At 48.1% G+C, this 26,169-nt stretch overlaps 1 protein-coding gene across 1 annotated transcript in view; it reads left to right on the top strand.

Annotated features, from left to right (window-relative positions):
• KREMEN1 (kringle containing transmembrane protein 1) overlaps positions 1-22,148 on the top strand; it is a 68,514-nt gene extending 46,366 nt beyond the window's left edge. The window contains exons 5-9 of the mRNA XM_021703466.1: positions 3,417-3,570; positions 13,252-13,584; positions 14,650-14,808; positions 15,897-15,981; positions 17,963-22,148. Of these exons, the coding sequence (XP_021559141.1) occupies positions 3,417-3,570; positions 13,252-13,584; positions 14,650-14,808; positions 15,897-15,981; positions 17,963-18,131 (900 nt within the window). The 3' untranslated portion in view covers positions 18,132-22,148. The remainder of the gene's footprint in view (positions 1-3,416; positions 3,571-13,251; positions 13,585-14,649; positions 14,809-15,896; positions 15,982-17,962) is intronic.
• Positions 22,149-26,169: the final 4,021 nt, after the last annotated feature.

The following is a 26,169-nucleotide window of genomic DNA, read 5'->3' as shown; positions in this document are numbered from 1 at the left end:
GATATCCACATAGAAAAGAATGAATTTGGACTCCTACCTCATTTTATATGTAAAAATTAACTAAAAATGAGCCAAAGACCTAAATGTAATTAGTTTTAGCTATTAGAAGGAACTCTTAGAAGGAAACATAGGTATAAATACGCATGACCTTGGTATTAGGCAATGGTTTTTTAGTTATGATAACAAAAGCACAGACAACCAAAGAAAAAATAAATTGGGACTTCATCAAAATTTAGGGACACTATTAAGAAAATGAAAAAACAACTCTCAGAATAGGAGAAAATATTTGTGAATCATCTGTAAAAAGATTTAATTTTTTTTTTTTTTTTTTTTTAAGATTTTATTTATTTATTCATGAGAGATAGAGAGAGAGAGGCAGAGGGAGAAGCAGGCTCCCCACGGAACAAGGAGCCCGATGCGGGACTCGATCCCAGGACCCTGGGATCATGACCTGAGCTGAAGGCAGACGCTTAACCGACTGAGCCACCCAGGCGTCCCTGTAAAAAGATTTAATGTCCAGAATATATAAAGATCTCTTACCACTTGACAATAAAAGGACAACTCAATTGAAAAATGGGCAAATGAGTTGAATAGACATTTCTCTATAGAAGACATACAAATGGCCAATAAGCACATGGAAATATGCTCATATTATTAGTCTTTAGGGAAATGCAAATCAAAACCATAATGAGATATCACCTCACACAATAAATAACCAATGGCTATAGTTTAAAAAAATTTTTTTTGAAGATTCTATTTATTTATTTGACAGAGAGAGAGCACAAGCAGGGGGAGGGGCAGAAGGCGAGGGAGAAGCAGACTTCCTGCTGAGCAGGTAGCCCGACATGGGGCTCGATCACAGGACCCTGGGATCATGACCTGAGCCAAAGGCAGACGCTTAACCAACTGAGCCACCCAGGCACCCCTAAAATAATTTTTTTAAAGGCAAAACAAGTATCGGTGAAAATGTGGAGATGGAACCCTCCTACTTTGCTGGTGGAAATATAAAATAGTGCAGCTGCTATGGAAAACAGTTTGGCAGTTTCTCAAAAAGTTAAACATAACCGTATAAACCAGCAATTCCGCTCCTATGTATACACCTAAGAGAGTTAAAAACGTATGTTCACACAAAAACTTGTACATAAGTGTTCATAGCAGCATTATTCAGAATAGTCCCAACCTGTAAATAACTCAGTGTCTATTAACTGATGAACAGATAAATACATTGTGCTATATCCATACTTGTGAATACTACCCAGCAACAGAAAGAAGATATAGTAAGACATACTGATGCACACAACAACATGGATGAATCGCCAAAACATTATGCTAATTGAAAGAAGTCAAATACAAAAGACTACATGCTCAACTCAAAAAGGATCTTAGGTCTAACTAAAATGTAAAACTATAAAACTCTTAGAGGAAAAGAGGGGAGAAAATCTTCATGACTGGGGTTTACCTGGGTTTAGGCAGAAAGTTCTTAGGTGTAACACCAAAAACATGATCCATAAAAGAAAAAATTGGTAAATGAACTTCTCCAAAATTGAAAACTTTTACTCGGTAAAAGACATTTTTTAAAGGATGAAAAGACAAGCCATAGCCTGGAAGAAAATATTTGCAAATCACATATGCAGCAAAGGACTTATATGCAGAATGCATACAAAAGCTCTAAAAACTCAGTAGTTAAAAAAATTTTTTTAAATGGGCAGATGACTTGATACTTCACCAAAGAGGATATACAGATGGCAAATAAGCACATGAAAAGACATTCAGTGTCATTAACCACTAGGGTAATGCAAATGAAGCCCACAATGAGATACCACTACACACCTCTTAGAATGGCTAAAGTAAAATATACTGACAATAACATGTGTTGACAAGGATATAGAGCAACCGGGACTCATACACTGTTGCAAATGTAAAATGGTACAGTCACTCTAGAAGCGGTTTCTTATAACCATAAACTTACCATATAACCCAGCATCCCCATTCTCAGGTATTTACTCTGGAGAAATGAAAGCTATGCTCACATAAAACTACACACAAATGTTTATATCAACTCTATCCATAATCATGAATAACTAGAAACAACCCAAAGGATTAACAAACAGTGGTATATCTATGCAATGGTCTTACTACTCAGCCATAAAAAGGAGTGAACTATCGATCCATGCACCACTTTGGATGAATCTCTAAGACATTGCACTGAGTGGAAAGCCAGTCTCAAAAGGTTACATACTATATGATTCCATTTATATGATGTCTTAGTCTTTTCTGGCTGTAGTAACAAAATTACCATAGATTGGGTCAATAAACGTTTATTTCTCACAGTTCTGGAGGCTAGAAGTATAAGATCAAAGTTGTTGGCAGATTTGGTGTTTGGTGAGAGCTTGTCTCTTGGTTCATAGATCACCGTCTTGCTGTGTCCTCAATGTGACAGAGGGCCTAGGGAGCTCTCTGGGGTCTCTTCTATAAGAGCACTAATCCCATTCACGAGGGCTCTGCTCTCCTGCCCTAATCACCTACCAAAGGCTCCACGTCCACATACCATCTCACTGGGAGTTAAGATTTCAACATACGACTTTTGGGGGAACATAAACATTCAGTCTTAGCATGTGATATTCTTTTTTTTTTTTTTTTAAAGATTTTATTTATTTATTTATTGGAGAGCGAGCGAGAGAGAAACAGCATGAGAAAGGAGAGGGTCAGAGGGAGAAGCAGGCTCCCCGCCGAGCCGGGAGCCCGATGTGGGACTCGATCCCAGGACCCCGGGATCATGACCTGAGCCGAAGGCAGTCGCCCAACCGACTGAGCCACCCAGGCGCCCTAGCATGTGATATTCTTGAAAAAACAAAACTATAGTAACAGCAAACTGATAGGTAGTTGCCAAGGTTTGTTTATGGGAGGGTGAACTATAAAGCTGTAGGTTCAGGACAGGACGGTTATTGGGGCGATGTGCCTGTGCTGTATCCTGATTGTAGTGGTTGCACAGATCTACACGTGGGTTGAAATGTATACAACTGTACACCATACAAATAGTTACATACCGTACAGTAATAAATAAAATGAAAAGTTTTAACGGGGCCTGTAATGGGGTTGTGATGAGGACTAGCCATAAAGCACCTACCACCTGGCACACAGTAAGCATTCAATAAAATGTTGAGTTGCTATTATTAATGTTTCAAGTTAGTGGATTCCCCCCAACACCTGCCTTAAAACTCACTGAACTACAGTAGAGACGCAGGCAGTAAAAGGGATGCTCGACGAAGGGGAAGCGTAGTTACTGATAGTATGTAATGAGCGCTGAGGGAGTGGAGCGAGGGAGAGACCCCAGGAAGAGGGACCTGCCAAGCCCCTTCAGGCCAGCTGGCACCCCAGACTGACACTTACCAAGTGCTGTTGCTCTACTGTGACAGTTTGCTGGGATGGAGTCGGGCTATGCTTGCTTCTGTGGAAACAATCCTGATTACTGGAAGTACGGGGAGGCAGCCAGCACCGAGTGCAACAGTGTCTGCTTCGGGGATCACACCCAGCCCTGTGGTGGCGACGGCAGGATCATCCTCTTTGACAGTGAGTATGCCCTGTGCCCGTTACTGCCCAAGACACAGGAGTGCTGTGGCAGAGAAACAACCTGACCAGCCTTCCTCTCTTTCATTCATTCATTCACTCATTCATTCATGTGGCATACTTATTAAGCACCTCCTGCAGGCCAGGCCCTGACCAGATCCTGGGGATACAACACTGACCAAGACGACTCAGCCCCTGTCCTCTAGAAGGAAGGACGGGCATTTAACAAGTAATTAATTACAGTTGTGCCATGTGCTCTGAAGAGATGAGGCCTGTCACAGGACACTTAGGCAACCTAAAAAAGATGACCTTTGCAACTTAATACAGACACCGGTATGGCTGTTCAGTATTAGCCTTAAGGTCCTCTTGTTTTAATTGTTTGATTTCCAAGCCCTTTAATGTTTTCCTTGGCATTTGGTGTTGCAGCAGTGTTGCAGCTGGGAAGAGACCATATGCTTCAAGTTGTCTTTCCAGGCCTGATACTGAGTGTGCCCACACCAGCCTCCTCTCTGACCCCGCACATCTGTGAGATGCTGGCTAGGGCAGGGTGCGCTATGGATGGGGTATGGATCTGGGGCCGGGACCTCTCCCGCACCTTGTTCTAACCACTGGCCCACCTGATCCCTCCTCACAACCACCCACCCCACATCCCCTCAGTGGTAGTAAGACTTTGTGAGAGCCGTACTACCAATGTAGCACCCGATTTTGGTAGAAATGGTAGAAAGTAGATTGTTACAAGTGAGACAGACAAAAGGAAAAACTTGAGGTTACTAAAATATACTACAGACTCCATAGGTCTTTGTTAGTCATTGGGGTAGAGTAGATTTACTCCTGACATCTCAACCTGACCGAGTGGCTCAGTTTCGAGCAGAAATGTCATATGCTGTGTTAGTTTCCTAGGGCTGCCATAACAAATGATCACAACCCGGGAGCATTAAAACAACAGAAATTTATTCTGTCGTAGTTTGGGAGGCTGGAAGTTCAGAATCGAGGTGTTGTCAGGGCCATGCTCCTTCTGAAGGCTCCAGGGAAGAACCCTTTGCCTCTTCCGAGCTTCTGGCCATTGCTGGCAGTCCTTGGCATTCCTTGGCTTGTAGCTGCATCACTGCGATCTCGGCCTCCTCCTTCACATGGCCATTGTCCCTTGGTCCATCTGTGCCTCTGTGTCTCTCTGTATCTCCTTATAAGGACACTAGTCATTGGATTTAGAGCCCACTCTCATCTAGTATGGCCTCATTTAACTTGATTACATCTGTAAAGACCCTATTTCCAAATAAGGTCACATTCACAGCTACCAGGCATGGAACATGTCTTCTTTGGAGGACACAATTCAGCTACTATATAGGGTGACTGTAAAGTCATCCCAGGTTTATAGCTGAGCCTTTTGCAGGTTATGGCTTAGACGTCGTCAGAAGTGTGTGTTTGGGCAGAGGACAGGGGAAGGATTGGCAAGCAGAACTCAGGTGGTCAACTGTTGGTCTTTTTAATTGAGTGTGCCCACCGGAGACTGCCAGTGGGTCCCTATACGTCCCGTTATGTCAAGACAAATAGGTGAGTACCTCTGTTAAAGCTAAAGCCTGAAACTTGCCTAACATTTAAGAATGGTTGGCAAATAATACACCCTGCACTTCTATTTAAGTTTTCACTTCCGAAGTCCATTATTAAAAGATCCTCTGCCTTGACATCCTAGCCCAGGAGAGTATGTTTACGGAGCTTACAAGTTGCCTGGTGTACTCCTAAGCGAAGAAAAGAAAGGAAATAACAATTGAGTACCTAGTGTGTATTAAAGCTTTTATGTAAAATATCAATCTATACAAATTATATTATCATCACTCTCATTTTACAGAAGAGAGTCCTAGCACATGATAAATATCTTGCCAGGGCTCACATGGCCAACAAACAATGGGATTAGACAGTAAAGAAAAAAAAAAAGCAGGGTGTGTGGGTTCACTACCTGTTTTTCTACTTTAAACAGAACATAGTGTTAATTTTTTTTACTAGAAAATAGATATTGGTGAACATATGGAGAAATTGGATCCCTCATGCATTGCTAGTAGAAATGTTAAATGGTACAGCTGCTCTGGAAAACAGTCTGGCAGTTTCTCCAATGTGGAGCAGAATTACCTTATGACCTGGCAATTCCACTCCTAGATATATACCCAGGAGAGTTGAAAACATATGTTCACACAAAAACTTGTACAGGAACATTCACAGCAACACTGTTCACAGTAGCCCCAAAAGTGGCACCAACCCAAATGTCCATCAACCGAAGAACGGATCGACAAAATGTGTTATAGCCATACAATGGAGTATTATTCAGCCATAAAAAGGAACGAAATACTGATGCATGCTACAACATGGATGAACCTTGAAAACATGATGCTAAGTGATAGGAACCAGACACGTCAGGCCATGTATTTTATGATTCCATGTATAGGAAATGTCCAGAATAGGCAAATCCATAGAGACAGAAGTAACAGATTAATGGTCGCCAAGGGCTGAGGAAAGGGGAGGGTACGGGTTTTCTTGTTGGGGTGATAAAAATGTGCCGGAATCAGATGTCAGTGGTTAGAACGCATTAGAATATAACACACACCACTGAACTGTACCCTTTAAAATTGTTAAAATGGTGGACTTTATATCAGTTAAAAAATAAATATTAATCATTCATTTAGCACATTTTTATTGAGTGTCTGCTGTGTGGCAGATAAAATGATATTTTATTTAGTGCAGTGCCTACGCCGGAGGTGTTAGATGGAAATAATTTGCTTTAAAGTCAGTCCTGTAGCAAGCATCATCTTTGGTACTGGAAATAGATCTAGGAGAGAATACCAGCCTCACACAAAGGTGCAGTGAGGTGAATTAATTATAGTGAAAATAACTGCGTCCGTTGACCGCTTGCTTTGTGCTATAGCCTGGATGCCGAGTGCTTTTGTTTATTTTATGCTGTTTAATACTCGCAACAGCCCTGTGCATAAGAAAACTGTGTGTGGATCAGAAGAGAAAATAATTTGCCCAAGTGAATAAGAGCCAAATACAGAACTCAAACCCAGGTTTGCCACAATTTTTATTTTTCTGTTTTCAGCAGCCAGAATCCCTTTTATTAAGAATAATAAGACAGGTCATGATAAAGGGTCCAGTTTAACGCTCTAAAAGCATGTGAACAGGGTGGGCCCAGTGGCTCTGATCATTATCAAACTGGCCCCTTCTGCAGCCGTCCAGAAGCTGTCCGAAATTTCTGGCTTCCTTTCCTTCAGGAACTGAGGAGGTTGGCATTTGGAGAAGCTCCAGTCTCCAGAGGCCCTGGTGTGTGTTGACGGGCAGAGGCCCCTGATGGTAGCCTGCTCCAGTAACCCCCACCCCTCAGCTCTGCAAGAAAGGTACAAAGTGCAGCCCTATAGAAATCATCTGTGAGGTTTCCCTGACAGAGGGGAAAATCATCTAAATAGCATAAGTACTGCTTCATGGAACTCTTAATGATCCATTGGATAAAGCTGAGCATCTTGCGGATGGTGACTACAGACTGTCCCATAATTTGGGAGGACAAAGATGTCTCTTTGAAGAGACTGGAAAAGTTAGATGGTGAGAAAGGGACCAGGTGATGGTTCCCCAGAATATCAGGCTCTGCTACCAGTGTGGCTGGAACTTGGGTCCCAGTCAGGATGTCAGTGAGTTCCTTCTGTTCTCTGCTCCTTGTTGCAGAACGGTGCCTCAGGCTCCTCAGCTCGAGTGGCTCTCAGGCTGCGTTTGCACCTCCACAGAGAGATTATGGAGGCAGCCGTCTGCTCAGTCATCATTGCCACATCAAGTAATTTGTCGTAGGCCATATGGCTCATTTTCCAGCAAGCTCTTGTGAGCTCCAGGAGGATGTGAAGTAGGCTGTGTACTGTGTATAAATGCAGCACTGACAGAAGCTTCAGAGCATCTGCTGCCCCAGAATTTAATTTATTGAATTAACGGAACCAAATAAAAGATCAGAGAGGCTGGAGCCAATAGTAGGTTACAGAGACTGCCCAGGCTGGCCTCTTGGGCCACTTTCAGCGTCTAGGCACTGAAAGAAGTGAATTGTGTGGATTGGTCCTTACTCTGTAACATTAGTTGAGCAGATATATTTTTTAGGACATTGTGCTATTTACTTTCCATGCATTCCTTCCCTTAATTATAATACCGTGAAGCAGGTACTGTTATCCTTATTTGAGGAGAAAACAGAGGCTCATAAAAATTCGGTAACTTGCCCAAGGCCCCACAGATGGAGATCCTTCCCTCATGGGACTTATATTTTAGTGGGAAAAGAAGAGATTAATGGTAAAAAATATTGAGGGCTGAAAGTCCAATAGAATCTGACCTCTAGGATTGCATTAGTAATTATACTTCATAGACACTCACATGCTATCAGTCATGAGAGGCAACATCATTGTATGTATCACTGAGGAAAAAAATACTTCCAACTAAATAATAACATGCATTGATGGACAGACACATTGCAGTCAGAAAGATTAAAATGTTTCCCTTAAAACTGATGAAATATGGTAATACTCTTCTCCTTTTCTGGGTGCCAGTCCAGTGGAATCTGATTCATGGCTGGGACCCATTTGGTTAAGGTTTGTTTCCTGAGACATGCCAGTATCATTCACATCTAGAAGCAGAGCACTCAGCTGCATCTGGGGGAGGCTGGCTGTTCCTGCTGATGCCTGATGTCTGTTCCTGAAGAAACTGACTTAGCTAATATTGAGGCGGGACAGAGGTACTAAATCAAAGAAGGCAGGACACTGGCTTTCTGCCACCGGAGGTTTTACCCAGGGCTACTTCAGGGTCCCCACCTGCCCAGGTTGTATGTGGCAAGCTAACCTCCCCTTCAAAAATAAGATCTTGCATATATTCCTAAATTTCAAGTTTCCTGTTGAATTATCACTGAATTTTAACAATCTATCATAGATGTCATGTGTTTGCTCTCAGACTTGCCGAACTGAATCTTCTGTCTGCATGGCACGCATCTGGAAATTCAAAGTTCTAAGTTGAAGGTCTGCCTTTGCTGTTGAAATAATCAGTTTAACCTGGACACTTGATTCTTTACAAATAATAAGAATAGTATAGCAGGGCCTTAGTCATTAAGCATCTGCCTTCGGCTCAGGTCATGATCCCAAGGTCCTGGGATCGAGCCTTGCATCGGGTTCCCTGCTCCTTGGGAAGCCTGCTTCTCCCTCTCCCACTCCCCCTGCTTGTGTTCCCTCTCTCGCTGTGTCTCTCTCTGTCAAATAAATAAATAAAAAATCTTTAAAAAAAAGAATAGTATAGCTAATACTTACTGAGCTTACACTATGTGCCAGATCCTATCCTAAACAGTTTACATAGATTAACTTCTTTTAATTCTTATAAAATTCCATAAGGGAGAAACTATTATTTTCATTTTATGGATGAGGAAACTGAAGTATACTGAAATTATCTTGTTCAAATTCACAGTTAGGATGTGGGAAAGTCAGGATGATTACCTAGGGAATCTTTCTCTATAGCTTTCCTTTTTGAAAAATTTAGGTTTATCGAGGTCTAATTTAGATAAAATAAAAAATCACCCTTCTAGTTGAACACCCCGACAAGATTTGACAAATGCATACATAGTCAAGATACAGAACATTTTCATTACCTCAAAAAGATCTCTTGTCCCCTCTGTGGTCAATCCTCTCTCTGCCCCCACCCCTTAGCAACCACTAATCTGTATTCCATCTGTATAGTTTTGTCTTTTGAAGAATGTCATATAGGGCGCCTGGGTGGCTCAGTTGGTTAAGCGACTGCCTTCGGCTCAGGTCATGATCCTGGAGTCCTGGGATCGAGTCCCACATCGGGCTCCCTGCTCAGCAGGGAGTCTGCTTCTCCCTCTGACCCTCCCCCCTTTCATGCTCTCTCTATCTCATTCTCTCTGTCTCAAATAAATAAATAAAATCTTTAAAAAAAAAAATGTCATATAAATGGAATCATATAGTACTTAACCATTTGTTTCTGGCTCCTTTCACTTCGTGTAATGCTTTTGAGATTCACCCATGATTGTTTCCACAGCTCCTTTTTAGTGCTAAGAAGCATGTCTTTGTCAAATATATCACAATTTATTCATCCATTTATCCATTGATAAACATTGGTCTGTCTATGATAAAGATGCTCCGAAGCTGCCCTTAACCTGTATGCACAGGTGTTTGCGTGAATGTGTGCTTTCATTTCTCCTGAGTAAATACCTAGGAGTAGGATTTCAGGGTCATACACTAAGTGTGTATTTGGCATCATAAGGCACTGTCAACTGTTTTCCAAAGTGACTACCCCATTTTGCATTCTGACAGACAATATGTGAGACTTCCAGTTGCTCTGCATCCTCTCCTGCCCTTTGTATAGTGTCTTTTTAGTGTTAGCCATTCTAGCAGGTGCATGGTGCTAACTCATTGTGGTTTTAATTTGCATTTCCATAATTACCAGTGATGTTGAACATCTTTTCATGTTCTTATTTGCCATCTTCTCTCAGTTTTTGTTTGAGAAAGCCTTATTTCACCTTCATTGTAGAAAAATGTTTTTGCCAGATATTGAATTCTATGCCGAAAGTTTTTTTTTCTCTCAGTATCTCAGAAATGCTCCTTTGTCTTATGGCTTGCACAGTTTCTAGAGATGTCTGCTCTGTCTTTGTTCCCTGTATATCATCTTTTCCCTTCTGCCTGCTTTCAGGATTTCATGTTTATTTTTGGTTTTCAGCATTTGACTATGATGTGTCTAGGTGTTTAATTTTTGTTTTTAAATTTATTTGCTTACTATTTGCCGAGATTCTTAGATCACCTTTCATTGACTTGGGAGCATTCTTAGCTATTATCTCTTCAAATATTTCTTCTGCCCCCTACTCTTTTTCTTCTCTTTCTGGAACTCCAGTTGTTAGATCATTTGATATTGTCCCACAGCTACTGGATGATCTGTTCCGTTTTTAGTTTTTTTTTCCCCCACTTCTTTTTTTTTTCTCTTTGCTTCATTTTAGATGATTTCTATTGACCTATTTTCAAATGTATTGACTCTTTCCTCAGCTGTGTGTAGTCTGTCTATAAGCCCATCAAAGAAATTCTTCACCTCTGATATTGTTTTATTTCTAACATTTACATTTGACTCTTTTAACTTTACATGTCTCTGTTGGAATTTCTAATCTGTTCAGGCATGTTGTCCATCTTTTCCAGTAGATCTTTACTGTATTAATCATGTGGCCCTTGTCTAATAGCTCTAACATCTGCATCATTATTGAGTCTGATCCTACAGATTGTCTTATCGCTTGACGACGAGTCCTTTTTTTTTTCTTTTTGCTGCTTCTTTCCTTCCTTGCTTGCATGTTTTATGTGTGTGTTATAATGTTTTGTTGACTGCCATACACTGTGTGTAGAAGAACAGTACAGACTGAGTAAATAGAATTTACACCTGGAAATGGGCAGGACTGTTTAGTGTGGGGACTGAGGCATTATATCAGATGAGCTGGGTTTGGATATTGTTTCTGTCTTTTCCATTGGTGCACACCAGGCTTCAAATTCTTCCAGCAATAGGCTGCTGTTACCTTGTGCTTGGTGTGGAGCCTGGGATACCAGTGGGTTTTTTTGTTTTTTTCCAGTGTTTCTATTCCACCCTCAGCTTTGAGTAGTTCCTACGTGCCTTTGCCAAAGAAGGGATCTTTGCACTCGTTCCCCTCCCTCAACGGTAGACTACTATTGCTTGTTACTTGGTGCTGTGCTCCTGGTGAGCTGAGGGGGGTTCTTGGGCCTCCTGCCTCATCCTCAGTCTTAAACAGGACATTACTGGGCCTCAGAGGTGGGGCCTTTTCAGCATTCCCACACACCCCCTCCCTCGCCAGCAGTCAAACCCTGCCTTATATCTGTGGTGGCCCTCAAGAAGGAGAGAATTTCCTGCCCCTCGGCAGCAGACTTCTGCTTTGCATTGGTGCAGGATCTGGGGGCTCAAGGCAATCAGGGGCTGATGGCTTTTGCCTCTGCTTTTCCCTTGGAAGCAGTGGATCTGCCTGGTTACTTTGGCAGGAAGGAGAGAGTCTCCTGCTCCCTCCACAGAGGCAAACAGATTTTGCTTCTACCCCTCCAGTGGCTCTGGGAGCAAGAGGGATTGCTGCTCCTCCCACAGCCACTTGAGGCTTTCACCTCTTTTTTTTTTTTTTTAAAGACCCTATTTATTTATTTGAGACAGAGAGAATGAGAGACAGAGAGCACATGAGAGGGGGGAGGGCCAGAGGGAGAAGCAGGCTCCCCGCCGAGCAGGGAGCCCGACGCGGGACTCGATCCCGGGACTCCAGAATCATGACCTGAGCCGAAGGCAGTCGCTTAACCAACTGAGCCACCCAGGCGCCCGAGGCTTTCACCTCTTTTGAGAGGAAGGTCCAGGAAGCAGTGAGTGTTTCACACCTGTCCCCCAACAGCCGGGGGGCCGTCCTGTATGAGTGCCACCCAGGGGGACTCTTTGCAGTCAAATGCTCCCCCACTGAGCTACCCCCCCCCCCCCGCCCAGGGGTACTCTTTGGTCTCCTTCCCTATCCCAGTCATTCTTGCAGGCCCTGGGTGGAGGTCTGCACAGAACTGCTTGCAGGAGAGTGTAGATTCCTGCTGTGTCTGGGGCCCCAGCTCATTCTAGACTGAGAGGCTAGCCCACAGTCAACCTCTTAGCTCCTTTCTTCTTACTTGCTTTTTTTGGTGGCCACCTCTTCCTCTCATGCTCTATTAAAGATGAAACGCTTTGTGCGGCCTGACTCTCCTCAGAGGGGCTTCTTACTTTTTAGAGTTAAATTCTCTTGGTTGTCTTGACACTTCAGCCTTCTGAAGGGTTCAAGAAGAGTTTTGAGCTGCTTCTCGTTGTTCGGATAGAAGCAGCATTCTCTTACTGCTTTCTACAAACCGAAGGGAAGCTTTTAAATCCCAGTCCCTCTCAAGGACTTTCATTTCCAGGATCTTGTTTACACCTCACTGATTAGGATACAGTGAAGTGGTTGTATCCCCTTCCTAGAACCCACCAATGAAAAAGGGGAGTCCAAAGAAACCAAATGTGCTTCGTGCAGAGTGATCAGTACCAAGTGTTTCCCCCTGTGCAGAGAGTCACTTGTGCCAGGGTTTCCTGCTCGATGAGTGTGTGGGGACCCTCATGTGAGCATTGCACCCCTAAGGTACCAGGGATGTCCGAGCAGCTGTAAAGCCCTTCTCTTTTTACGACTTTACCTCAGCAAGTGTCTCCCTGCAAAGAGGCCCCTGTGTTTTCATGTGCTTCATCTCATCTGTCCTCACGCATTTGTGTGATACAGGAACAGGTGGTGGCCTCTCCATCCTCCAAACCAAGAGAGACAGGAGTTCTGGAAGTGAAGTGCAGCCCCTGGGATCACATAGCCCAGCTGGTCCCGAACCCAGACTCTCTGACTCCAGCCCAACCCCCATGTAGGCTGAGCCACCGTCCTGCGTGCTAATTCTAAGGTCTCCTGGGCAAAAAAAAAAAAGCTTCCACAGTCATTTGTTCGGGGTTTAAGCTATTCATTCTGTGATTTGATCCTGAAACATAAGACAGTCTGGTTTTGTAGACGAAAAACAATATCCCAAACTGGATCATGTTGGTTAGGAAGAGTTTTGTTTGTAACAGGTTTGAGAGCGAGCCCCAGGCTGAGGGCCAGTGTCCTTTTGTCTCCCACAGCTCTCGTTGGTGCCTGCGGAGGGAACTACTCGGCTATGACCTCCGTGGTGTACTCCCCTGACTTTCCCGACACCTACGCCACAGGGAGGGTCTGCTACTGGACCATCCGGGTTCCAGGAGCCTCCCACATCCACTTCAGCTTCACCTTGTTTGACATCAGGGACTCTGCAGACATGGTGGAGCTGCTGGACGGCTATACCCACCGTGTCCTGGTCCGTTTCAATGGGAGGAACCGCCCGCCTCTGTCCTTTAACGTCTCTCTGGATTTTGTCATTTTGTACTTCTTCTCCGATCGCATCAATCAGGCCCAGGGATTTGCTGTCTTATACCAAGGTAACCCTTTGCAGCCTCCTGGGGGGCCCTCCAGGCTGCGCCTCGGGCTTCGCTGGCACACTGTGGTGACCTGCGGGCCTCGGGCGGGTCTTGATGGGGCTGCAAGGCAGGAGCTACTGACTCAACTTGCGGATTTTCCCATCTCCCATTTCATATATTTACAGAAAAGAGGCAACACCTGTCAGTTTCACTACTTTAGTTGTTCTGATGACAGTTGTCATGGCAGGGTTGAAAGAAGAACTGAAAGAAGGAGCTGAGACTGATAGAATTAGAAGGCTTTAAAAAGGTCATTTGGTCCATTCTCCTGCCTCTTGATATCCCCACCAATCCCAAAAGACTAGTTTCTCATCTTTCTTTGAACCCTCCTAAGGGACACCTGGCTGGCTCGGTTGGAAGAGCATGTGACTCTTCATCTCGGGGCCATGAGTTAGAGCTGCACGTTAGGTGTAGAGCTTACATTAAAAAAAGAAACTTTAAAGAAGAAAACAAATAACAACAACAAAAAACCCCCAATATACCTTAAAAAAACCCAACTGTCCTAAGATGGAGCCCCATTCTCTGTCCCTGTGATGTGCACACCCATGTGCCGGGCACATCTCTCCGCCAGCACATGAGAAACAGGGGCATCTGAGACCTGGTCTTTGTCCCGGATGCCGAGGGCCTCGGGAAGAGTTCAGTCAGCATGTGCTACAGGAAGTCAGAGAGAGGAGGCCTTCCCGTAGGTGGGAGGGACAGTCTTGAGAACAGGTGGGATTTGGGTCAATAGATAGGAAGTAAGGAGGCATTCTGGGCAGAGGGCGCCATAACTGAAAAGGCACAAGGAGAGCAAGCAAGCAGGCTCAGGTGTCCTCAAAGAGACCAGTCAAATGGTTAGAAGTTGACAGCCCCTTCTTCTGGCACTTTCTGGGCCAGAGCCTGACAGGTTCTGCTTTGGGGTCAGTGGAAAGAACTGCACGCAGAAATGAATCCAAAAAACGCCCTCTCTTCCTAGCCAGTGCATCCTCCTCCGAAGTTCTCTGTTGTCTCCATCAGCTCTCCCCCATCTTAATTTCTTTGATTTTCCAGCCGTCAAGGAAGAGCCGCCGCAGGAGAGGTCCGCTGCCAACCAGACGCTGGCCGAGGTGATCACAGAGCAGGCCAACCTCAGCATCAGCGCAGCCCGGTCCTCTAAAGTCCTCTACGTCATCACCACCAGCCCCAGCCACCCGCCCCAGACCTTCCCAGGTAGCAGTTTCCAGACACCAGAAAGGGGGTGGAAGCCACGGGGCTTGAGGGCAGTGTTCTTGGCAGTTAGAGAAGGAACTCTCTTCCCAGGCAGGTTGTGGGTACTGGCTCTGTGACTGTCCTGGCCTTTGAGGGACATTTTCTCATTAGCTTGATTCCTTAGTCCTTAGGAGAAAGTGCTCACCTCCAAAGATCAAGCACGTGTGCCTTTTGCAAGTTGTGATGAATCAGCCAAGCCAGTGTTTTCCCACTTCGAGGATGTCTTTCTAGAGTTCCCAAGTTGCATCTCCCTAAGTTCACTGGCATATACAAGAGCTCCATTCATTCATTCATTCATTCATTCATTCAGAAGACATGTCCGTGCTTCAGGGGTGCCAAGTACTATTGTAGGCACCGGACTATAGAATGTACCAAACAAACAGTATCCCTACCCTCCTGTGGCTTGTAAGTGGGAAGAGAAAGACAAGAAGCAAAATAACAGGTCAGATAGTGACGGGCTAGAAGAAAAGTCATGCGGGAGAGGGATAGAGAGAGGGTAATGGTCTGTGGTTGAAGCTGGCTAACTTGGCTGCACACTTCCATATTCTCTTTTCTGCCTGGGAAGATCTAGCCTAGGGGTCTTACCCTGCAGGGCCCACCCTAGGTCAGCAAGGAGAGTCCTTCCAATGCGTGCTCTGCGTTGCTTGTTTTTATATCCTGGTAGGATTTCACGGGTCACATGTCTCATTCCTCGGATAAGGAAACTGAGGCCCAAAGAGTTTATGTAACTCATCTGTGATTGCACAGTGATTCCAGTGGTAAAGACATCATATATACCACTCCTTTCACCTCCCAAGTGGAATGCACTTTGGACCACCCTGCCTGCTTCTCTCCAAGAGGGAGCTCTAGAGCAAGGCGAGGTGGTCAGAAGGCCTGGGGCTCCTTGCCCGCCCAGCTCTCAGCTGCGTTTGGTGGCTGCCCCCACCTGCAGGGGGCTCCTCAGCCAGACCTGTGTCTCTGAGCTGCCAGTGGTCACTCGGGGCTTCCAACAGACCTTCTGAAAACGGAGCTCCAACAGGTCCAAGAAACCCTATCTTTTGTACTTGCAGGATGGACAGTGTATGGCCTGGCAACTCTCCTCATCCTTACAGTCACAGCCATTGTAGCAAAGATACTTCTGCACGTCACATTCAAGTGAGTATGAAAGCTGCCCAATCCCACGAGGGGAAGGCTCAGAACTCCTTTTCTACTGTGCTTCATTTTTCTGGATATAATTGTCGTATCAGAACATGATGCCAAAGCCCTTAGTCCTAGGCAACATAAGGCAGTACGCATTCCTCATTTTCTGTAGAGTGAAATGTACAACTGGACAAATCTCACCAAGGTTTGAGGGATTGTGTTTGCTTCTGGCTCACAGGATATGATTTCAAGGAGGATTGAAACAGTCTGGGCATAAAAAACAACCATTTCCAATTTTTGATTTGTGCTGGCCCCTTAAAGAGATCTTCACGTTAGAGCAAAGATTTCTAAGACACTACCATTCCTATTTCCTAATGCCTTCTAGAAATTGGGAAACATTCTTAGGAAGAGGATCCTAACATTTTATTAGCTATTGCTTAATAATTATTTAAAAACAATTAAGAGGGCGCCTGGGTGGCTCAGTCGGTTAAGCAACTGCCTTCGGCTCAGGTCATGATCCTGGAGTCCCGGGATCGAGTCCCATATCGGGCTCCTTGCTCAGCAGGGAGTCTGCTTCTCCCTCTGACCCTCCCCCCTCTCATGTGCTCTCTCTCTCTCATTCTCTCTCTCAAATAAATAAATAAAATTTAAAAAAATAAAAAAATAAAAAAAAAAATAAAAACAATTAAGAAGCTTCATCCTTCAATTCTGACTGATATGGAAAAACGATATTTCCTTCCCTTACTTTGCTACTCGGGTTTAACAGTTCCATCTTCCAGGAAAAGAGGCAGTTATTTATGCTCCTGTTGTTTGTGTACTTCCGGAGAAAAGCTCTGATCTTTTCGAGACCCCTACTCTGTCTTTCCTGTGGCTCCCAGTCCAGGCTCTCTCTGCTCCTTTGAGAGCAGAGAGAGTTATTTATTTTTTTTTTTCAAAGATTTTATTTATTTATTTGAGAGAGAGAATGAGAGAGAGAGAGCATGAGAGGGGGGAGGGCCAGAGGGAGAAGCAGACCCCCTGCTGAGCAAGGAGCCCGACATGGGACTCGATCCAGGGACTCCAGGATCATGACCTGAGCCGAAGGCAGTCGCCCAACCAACTGAGCCACCCAGGCACCCGAGAGCAGAGAGAGTTATAATTGATAGACAGCCTCTCTGTATTTCAAGGCCTTTCCTGAACATTGGTGTCTTATAAATCCACCATTTTCCGGACCTTCTCACTTGCCCTCTGCTGCAGAATTTTTCATACGTGAAATGCTGGCTCCGCCACTGCTTTGTGAAGGCTGTCCTTGCAGGCCTGTCTACACTGCACTTTACATTTTTCAGTGGAAACAGTCTTTTTTTAGTGTTTACCAAGCTCATCCTCGCACTTCAGTGTATATACCTACATGTTGAAGTCACGATTCACACAGCCTGGGAAAGCCTCTTAGATGCAGCAAGAGAGCTGGACGCTTTCTGCAGGGCCCAGCACCTCACCGCATACCAGGGCCCCACAGCGCATGTCTGACTCCCCTGTGACATTGGGGTCCCTCGGCAGCTTCCCTGCCAAGCAGCCCCGGGGCGGGGGGCCTGCCATGGGGGGACAGGGGCACATGTTGGCAGTAAGACAGGAGAGACTTTGGCTTTATCTTGTTTTAATCAGGGGGGCTTCCAGGTAAATATCATTTAAAGAAAGAATTCTTCTCTAAAAAAAAAAAAAAGAATTTGAAAACTCCTCATCTCTCAGGCCAGCCCCTTGCAGATTTGAATAACTCTTCCAGTTAGAAAGTTCTTTGTTATACTGAGCTGGAAGCCATGCCACCGTGTTCCCATCCCACGGACACATTTCATTCCCACAATAGCCCTTCAGACCTCCAGAGGCAGCTGTTAGGCCTTCCCCAAGGCCTCGCCTCACTGAGTGCCCCAGTTCATAGGTACAGGTATCTCAGGAGACGGAAGGTTGTTTTGGGATCTTTCTTGCACCCGACTTGATATATTAAGTTGTTTTTGCTCGACAGATCCCATCGCGTTCCTGCTTCAGGGGACCTTAGGGATTGTCATCAACCCGGGACGTCGGGGGAAATCTGGAGCATTTTTTATAAGCCCTCTACTTCAATTTCCATCTTTAAGAAGAAGCTCAAGGGTCAGAGTCAACCAGATGACCGTAATCCTCTTGTGAGTGACTAAAAGCTGCCCCCTCCGAGCCCAGGACAGGAGGTCCCTCCGAGCTCAAGGCCACTGGGGACCCGTGGCTTCCTCTGACCGACTCTCCCTGCCTCTCCCTCGGCCTCTCTGGCAGTCTCTGCAGGAGCGCCGTCCTACGGGCTGGAAAGGGACGTCCTGCTGCGGGGGCAGGCCTAGCCTGGACTCCCCCTGCTTCATCGCTGCACTTAGGAGAGAGACCCAAAGTCCCAGGGTCTGGGCCCTCCCTTTGCTTCTCTCTCTCTCTCTCATCTAGAATGGGGGTGTCAGGACAGAGGGGCTGAAATGGCAGAGATGGTCGTGTCTGGCACTGGGCTCAGGTACCTTCTAGATGACTGTAGGGTGGTGGGTAGGTGTAGTATATGCTGAGTCTTGCTTGCGTATTTTCTGTTTTGTCCACACAGATCACTTTCTCCCATTCTTTATGGTTTTAAACAGGGATGCTTCTGAGGTTCTCTTGGGGGTTGGCCTGGTCCTGTATTCCTGGGCATTAGCACCCCAAAGCATAAAGAGGGCCCCTGCTCTGTGCTGACTCTGGGGCTTTGCTCTCTGGGTGCTAGATAAGGGTGGGCCTCCTCCAACCCGGGAGAACCTGGGAATTGGCCCCCCATCACATCAAGCCTGCCCCCGGCCACACACGGGCTTCTTTCTATAGCTTCTTTGCATAGCTCGGTGATCGCAGAGCAAGCCTGCAGAGTGGTCGTATAAAACATCCATTCATTTGTTCACACAACAGACTTTCCAGAAAGCTTTTATAGGTGCTCAGTGACTCCTCGTTGTGTGGGATCGCCTGGCCTTGCCCCCGTGCAGCCCATGGTCCTGTAGAACCTGAGCCGGGCCCCCGTGATTCTCTGACTCTCTGTTCAGAACAGGGAGTATAAATGTTGTGGCTTAGCCTTTAGGCAGCTTTAGGTAAGACACGGGCATCAGCAGTCCCTCCTGCAGGCGGAGCTCATTTTTAAAAGATGAAAAACCACCCCGCGGCCTGTGTGCTCTGTGGTCCCCTCTGCTCCTTCGTTATGGGGACAGAGTGCCGTCTGGAATGGCTCAGAGGCCCCTGGTCCCTAGCCCCACACTGCCCCGCCCTTCAGACAGGGAAGAGAGTCACAGAGAGTGGCATGAGGACTGAGAGGGGGGCTTTGGGAACTGGAGACCCTCGACGACAGGCCTCCCAAGATGAAGAGGTGCAGCTCCAGTGATTGCTGGTCGGGAGGAAGAGCCGTCTCCAGCTTAGAAGTCCCTGCCATCCGAAAGTAGGCTTTGTCAACAGCAGCTGAGAAGAGCAGCCTGGGCCTCCGAAGGCCAGTCCTGGGCCTTTGTCAGAGCACGACTCTCCCAGAGGCACCCAGGCCTCAGGCCTCGGGCCTCTGGCCTCACAGGTTCCCTCTTTGGAGCACTTTGCCTACCTTCCCGAAATCCCTCAGTGACCGCCTGCTGCGGCCTTTCCTGGGGTCCTGCCATGCTGGCAACCTGTGTGTGCCTGGCTGCTCCCAGAAACGCAGAGGACCCTGTGGGGCCAGCAGGGAGGGGTGTGCAGGGAGAGGTGACACCCGGCGTCCAGGGGAGATGCAGCGAGGTGGCCAGCAGAGGGGCACAGGGGCACAGGACGGGGGAAATGGGGCCGTGTGTCCACGGGAGGGCAGGGGCGCTGCCCCAGCTACCGGGTGAGGCCTGCTGCGGGCACAGAGCTGCTCGGTGCTGCCTTCACGCTTTGATCTGGAAAGGCTGATTACCCCAGAGCAGCTGTCCACAGGCCCCTGGGTCTGGAGACACAGGCCTGTCCCACACGACTGGAAATACACTGACATGTGCTGTCTCCCCTCGAAGCTATTCCTGGCTGCTGTGGAATCTCCTCTGAACCAAGTGTCAGGTGTGTGCAGTCACAAAGGGCCCTGTGCCCTGAATAGATCCACTCACAGCACACAGGGAATGCGGAATTTAGCCCCGGGAGGGGGTCGCCTGGCCGAGGGGCAGTTGTTCAGCCACCTGGGCTTCCTGTGGCCATTGGCCTTTGGGCATCCCGTGGGCCCACCCATCCACCCTGCCCACCTCACACAGCCAGGGTGTTGTCTGAGTCTGCAGCTGGAGCAGCCCGTTCTGAGACCCAGGAAGTGCTGGTGACGCCCCAGTGCCCTCCCTCCTGCTGGCCCTCGCACAGCCCACCGCCACCAGGATCAACTTACTGGCCAGGGAGCAGCCCCAGGAAACCCAAACCAGCCTCAGGACAGTGCTGGGGGAGAGGCCATAAGTTGTCCCAGGCCCAACCTCCATAAACACCTCGGCTCTGGTCGGAACCTGTCAGCAGCACCCCACAGAGGGTCCTCGGTGGCTAAGTAAACACCTGAGGAATAATTGTCCCAGAGGAGTTGAGGTGTGCTCCCAGGAGCACCGTAGGAGGCCCGCACTTGGTCTTTTAAGAAACCACTTTAGAGAGAAGTGAGGATTGAAGGTGCTGGAAAGCATGCCCCCAAGAAAGGACGTCACGGATCACATAGCAGATTAGGAAAGAAGAAGGGGAGGGACTTTGGGGGCCACTGTGGCCTGCCACTTTGAAAACATCCTGCCCAAAGCCTTTGCCCTGAGGTGACAGAGGGAACCGAGGCTGTGAGTGGTGCTTCTGGGCCTGAGTGCCCTCCTCACCCCTTCTCTGCAGGATCCAGGCCCTGCCTTCTCAGCACTAGGCCGCCAGGGAAGGGAGGGCTTCGGGCAGCTGATCTTGTGGCCTCCAGGTAAATGCCTGCAGCCAGCTGGGAACGTGGTCTTAGCTGCGTTTCACAGTGTCCTTGGCCCCTCTGGAAGCACGTGGCGCCCCATGTTCCTCCCCGAGTGCCCATTCGCTTGCAGAACAGAGGAGGTGTAGGCCTGAAGCGCAGGTGTCCTCCACATCACCCTCCCTTGTCAGAACAGGGTTGAGGCCTCTCTGGGGGTGAGCGAGGTAACCAGGCTGCTCTAACTTCTGAAGTGTGGGCTCTGGCTCAAGACTGCAATCAGCCAGAAAACCACAAAGATCAAAGCACTAGCAAGGACAGCTGTTCTGGCCCTCAGGGCAAAGCCATGCAGCCGCACCCACTCGCCCCGTTGTCAGCCCAGGAGTGGCCTGACACCAGCGGGGCACATAGGCCATCACCAAGCCCCATGCGTCCTGGGCACTTAATCTTCACGAGCACTTAGCAGTGGACGGCCTCCGAGATCCTGTCTCCCTTGTCTGATGAGGCCATCCCGCGTCTCCCACAGAGCCCGGCCCGCTCCCCACCCCATAGCCCAGTCAGCTGCCACCCTCTTGGGTTTTGGATCTCCTGTTTGATGTTTGAGGTCTGCTTTTGTTACTACCTTGGGAACTTTTAACTTTTTGATTGTTTCCTCTGGTGTCTTTGTTTACCTTCCTCACTGTTCTACCTCCTGGCCAGGTCTCTCAGCCTAGCTGCCCTGGCATGGGGTATTTCTCAAAGCTTCCAGCTGCAGCTGCCTCCCCCCTCAGGTGGGACAGCTCAGGGGTGATGATGGAGCCTCAGCCCATTGCATGCAGACCCCAGGGGAGCCCATCACACAGGCTTCTGTGTTGCCAAGTCAAACATACTCAACAAGGCAGAAGTGGGGTGTGGAGGAAAGTCTGAGGTAAATCTGCTTCAGAAAAGATGTGTCTTCAGGAGCCCATAGTGGGGGGCCCTTCCCTTCCTGCACAGGGAGCTGCCGTCTTGGGGTGCACGCAGCATCAAGACCTGCCCACATCCAGACTCACCTTCCCACAGGGATCTTGACTTTGGATGACAAGGCTTTATTTGTAAATATGCTCTTAATATGCAACTTTGAGAATAAAATAGAAACATCATGTATTTTAAAATATAAGATGAAGTGTGACGCACTGTATACAATTTAATATATATTTTTAGGATTTTGTTATTTAAGAAAATGGAATGTAATGGTACTTAACTTTACAAAAGAGAGAAAAATGTTATTTTTACTGTCTGGAGAAAATAAATATTCTCACTGTTGTAGAAACAGCGACGGGCCCCAGCATGTCGTTTTTATAGGGGCGCTTGCAACGAGGGGGGTGTCGCGTGCTGGCAGACTATGCGCTCTTCTGAAGTCCATGCAAATGCCAGGCCTCACTGTTTGCTCAGTTTTTCCTGTTAGTGCCCCCAGCTTTCCTCAGGTCTCCTCATAGCTTTGACCCACGGTGGATCTTCAGCAGCAGGTCAGATCTGAGCCCTTGGAATTCCAAGTGAACACCTCGGAACCTGGGGCCGGTCATGGGAAGAGGAAAGGGCTTTGTGCTCAGAAAGACCTAGGTTTGAGTTGAGCTTGAGTGGATCAGCCCACTTCTCAGCCTCAGCTTCCCCTCCTGTAAAATGGCATTGTGTCTATGCCTCAAAAGGTTATGAGGATTAGGTGAGAAATGTATCTGAAGGGCTTGCGTCATTATTATCCCATGTGGATTTCTTCTTGCCGTTCAGGGCAACCCATTCTTACCCACCCCCTCCTTGTTAACAGCACTGGTAGCAGCTCCACCTATGAGCTGCAGGCTCCTGCCAGGCGCCGCACACACCCTAACAACCATCTGGTGGGTACCATCACCCCTGTCTCGCCGATGAGGAGACAGGCTCAGAGGGGAGCCGGGAGTAGTAGTTGGGAGCACAGACCTGGAGCTGGCCTGCTGGGACTCAGCTCCCGCTATTCATTCGCCGAGGCCAGGGAGTGTAAAACAGGCAGCCTTTGAAGGGTTTTGGCAGAGGAGTGACATCAGATTCCCAGTTTAGAACGATTTCCTACTTGAGTGAGGAAAAACAGTTGGAGTGGGGTAAGGCCGAGGGGGAGGAGGCGAATCAGGAGCCGGGAGATACACAGGTCCAGCGAGAGATGCAGAGGGCCTGGCTGTGGAGGGAGGGGAGGCCCCGGGTGAGAGCACACCACACCCATTGACCAGGGCCTTGGGCTCACACCCCAGCCCCACCACTTACCACATGACCTTGGGCGAGTGACCCAGCCCTGTGTGCCTACTTTCTCATCTGTCAGCCGGGGACAATTACTGTATGTACCTCATAGAATTGGGATGAGGTACCTGTAGTATGTTTTCAGAAAACGGCAGCTATTCCTTGTTCTAGAATGAAGGGGCGGGGGTGGGGTGGGGGGGTGGTTAAGAACAAAGATGATGCCCAAGGATTCTGACTGGGGGCTGAGGGGAGGAGAGAAGGTTCAGTTTTTGAGGTAAAGATTGTGGATGGCACTAGTTGTGAGAGAAAACATGCTGAGTTCTGTCTGTCGAGTGAGGGCCCTCTGGGACACCGAGGCAGCCTGAGACCCACGGAGGGTCAGGCCCAGGGAGACACAGTCCATGGAAACGTGGGCACAGACGACATCCTGGGGTGTGTGTGAGGCCATTCCAGAAGGCTGCTAAGGACACACTCAGGCAGGTGAGGAGGAGCGTGGGCCGGTCCTGGGGTCGGTGGCAGCCCCAGATGCCAGGCTTCTGACCCGACTGGTGCAGGCACACACTCACGCTGCTGGTTCTAGGAGCCCCAGTTCCAAATGCTCGGGAGGTGATTTGCCAGGTAAGGCCCCTGCCCCAGCCGGTCCAACAATATCACACAGACGTGTCTCTCAAAACATGCCTGGATCACTTGCCTCGGAATCCCTGATGTGCTTGTTCAAAATTTGGAGAGACGCAGACACTGGGCCCCACCCGAGACCTGCCGAGTCAGAATCCCTGGGAAGCTTCCTGAATGATGCCAGTGCTCACTGAAGTTTGACAGCCATTTTAATCTGAGAAGCTGGGTCAGTAGTCACCTCCTCTTTGGGAAGCGAACTGCCCACACGCAGACAGTTGTGCAAGTTCCACTGGCTGCCTCCTTTGCCACAGGCAGCGTATTGGTTATTCAAGTGCAAAGTCTAGCGCTCAGGACAGAGGGGCAGGGGATGCAAGGCGCGGCCCAGCAGGTATTCCAGATCCTTCTCCAGAAGGCACATTACCCCGACACGGAGCCCGAGCCCTCCTTTCCTGCCGTCTGCCCCCCACCCCTTGCTGGCGTGGGCCTGCACCGCGGCTGTCACAGTCCAAGGGCTCCAGAGAGGCCAGCTTCACTTGAGTGTTCATCTTCTCTCTGTTCCTGGAAGCTCTTTCCTGAAGGACAATATTTTTGATGGCGGGTGGCAAACAAATGGAGTGGCCTTGCTGGTGAATTTCTTAGAGACTGATCAGCCTGCACCAGAAAAATGGAGGCAGCCGGAGTGTGCAACTGTCCTGCCTAGAGCAGGACCATCCGAGTGGGCTTTGGGGACGAGCGACCGGGCCCTCATCCCGTCGTTCTTCCGAACCTGAGAGACGCGGACACTGGACGACCCGCCCACCGGGAGCCAGCACCAGGGCGGCATCAGCCTCCTCCTTTGTCAGGCAATCAAAGGCCCTTCTTCCTGCGGAGATGAAATGGGCTGGACAAGAGTGACCTTGTCTCCCAGCTTGGAAGTCACATGATCGTCTCCTCTCCCCACTGGGCTGTGTGTGCCTGAAACTGCAGACAGTCTCTGGGACTCAGAACTGGGAAGCTTTTGTTCCTCTGTGGCGGGGTCGGGTCCCCATGGGGGGATTGTTTGTGCTTGGCTGAAAGGGACACTTTGGGGATAGAATATTTCAACCTCAAGAAGCAGCAACATTTGCTTGTAGCTGGAAGTCCTCATTTCTGGTCTCCAGCTGTTGTCTGGAGCCACTAGGCCCCAGTAGAATGGAACTCTGCCTGGCAACGGGGGGCAGGCGGCACCGGACTGGGCTGGCTGGGGACCAGCCGGTGTCCAGGAGGCCCGTGTCCAGGAGGCCCGTGTCCAGGACAGCCCGGCAGGCAGCAAGGACACCAGTGGCCCTCCTCCCGAAGGCGGTCACCAGGTTCCGGAATCAACCTGCTAGCGGCGGAAGCCTGGGCCGGGGAAGGGCTCCACAGAGAAGCATTTTAGGGGGAAAGCAGATGCAAGCTTCATGTCCAGAGTAACTCCTCAGGGCAAAATCAGAAAGGACTGAAACAGCCAAGGCTTTTGCAACTGAGGAGCTTCAGATTTCACGAATTTCACTCTTAGGAATGTTTACCATTTTCCCCGTTCAAATGAGGCCACCGAACTTTTAAAAACTTAACAGGGGCCTGCTACTTTGCACACTGGTGGCGTGAATCCGTCCAATGAACATGCCTTAGCTGCCAGCACCAAACATAAAGTCGGATCAAGAGCACTCAAGGGGTATTCCATCCTCCTATTTGGCCCAATATGGGGCAGCTTTTTGATGGGTCTGGGGTGAGCCAGGGAAAGCGCTTTTCAAGGTGCAAGGATAAGAATAATGATGATGGTGATGATCATAATAATAATAGCCAGACACTGTGCCTAGCACTCGGCAGACAAGACGGAATTCATCTTTGGGACAACCCAGCCTGTGAACCAGAAGCGGCTCAACCCAGTGGACGGCAGAGCCAGGACTCAGCCCACGTCTGCTGGCTCTGAAGCCAGGGCACCTTACTTCTGGTGGCACTGCACACCTCTTCCACCCAGCAGGGGCATGGGCTCTGAGGGAGGCCCCGTGGCCCCCAAGTATCTCCCCATCATGAGTGTCGCCTCCAGACAGCCCAAGGACAGTACAGATCAGTTTGTCTGTAGTGGGGAAGGCATCAGACCTACACTTCTTTACCTATTTGAGGACACAGACCCCTTTGAGAATCAGATGAATGTTATCAAGCCCCTTCCCCCCCCCCAAAGACCCGCACCTACAAAAAATTCTGCATAGAAATTCTGGAGATTCCAGGGACGCCCCCACCAACACCACCGCATCGAGAAACCCTTCCATGGACTTCAGGTTTAGAATTTCTCCATTAAGCCATAAGCAAGGTTACCTAAAAGTTAAAATTAGACCAAAAGAGAACAGACAACAAGAGTAATAATATAACCATGGGTACGCTTTCCTGATCACTTACTAAGTGTCCAGCAACTTTTTCTGCTAAATAATCACTACTTTAGGCTTTGCAGGCCACAGGGGCTCTGGACTCTGACACAA

The sequence above is a fragment of the Neomonachus schauinslandi genome, chromosome 14, assembly GCF_002201575.2.
Source record: "Neomonachus schauinslandi chromosome 14, ASM220157v2, whole genome shotgun sequence".
NCBI lineage: Eukaryota > Metazoa > Chordata > Mammalia > Carnivora > Phocidae > Neomonachus > Neomonachus schauinslandi.
The sequence above is the reverse complement of the archived record's forward strand: the minus strand, read 5'-3'. Positions and strand labels throughout refer to the sequence as shown.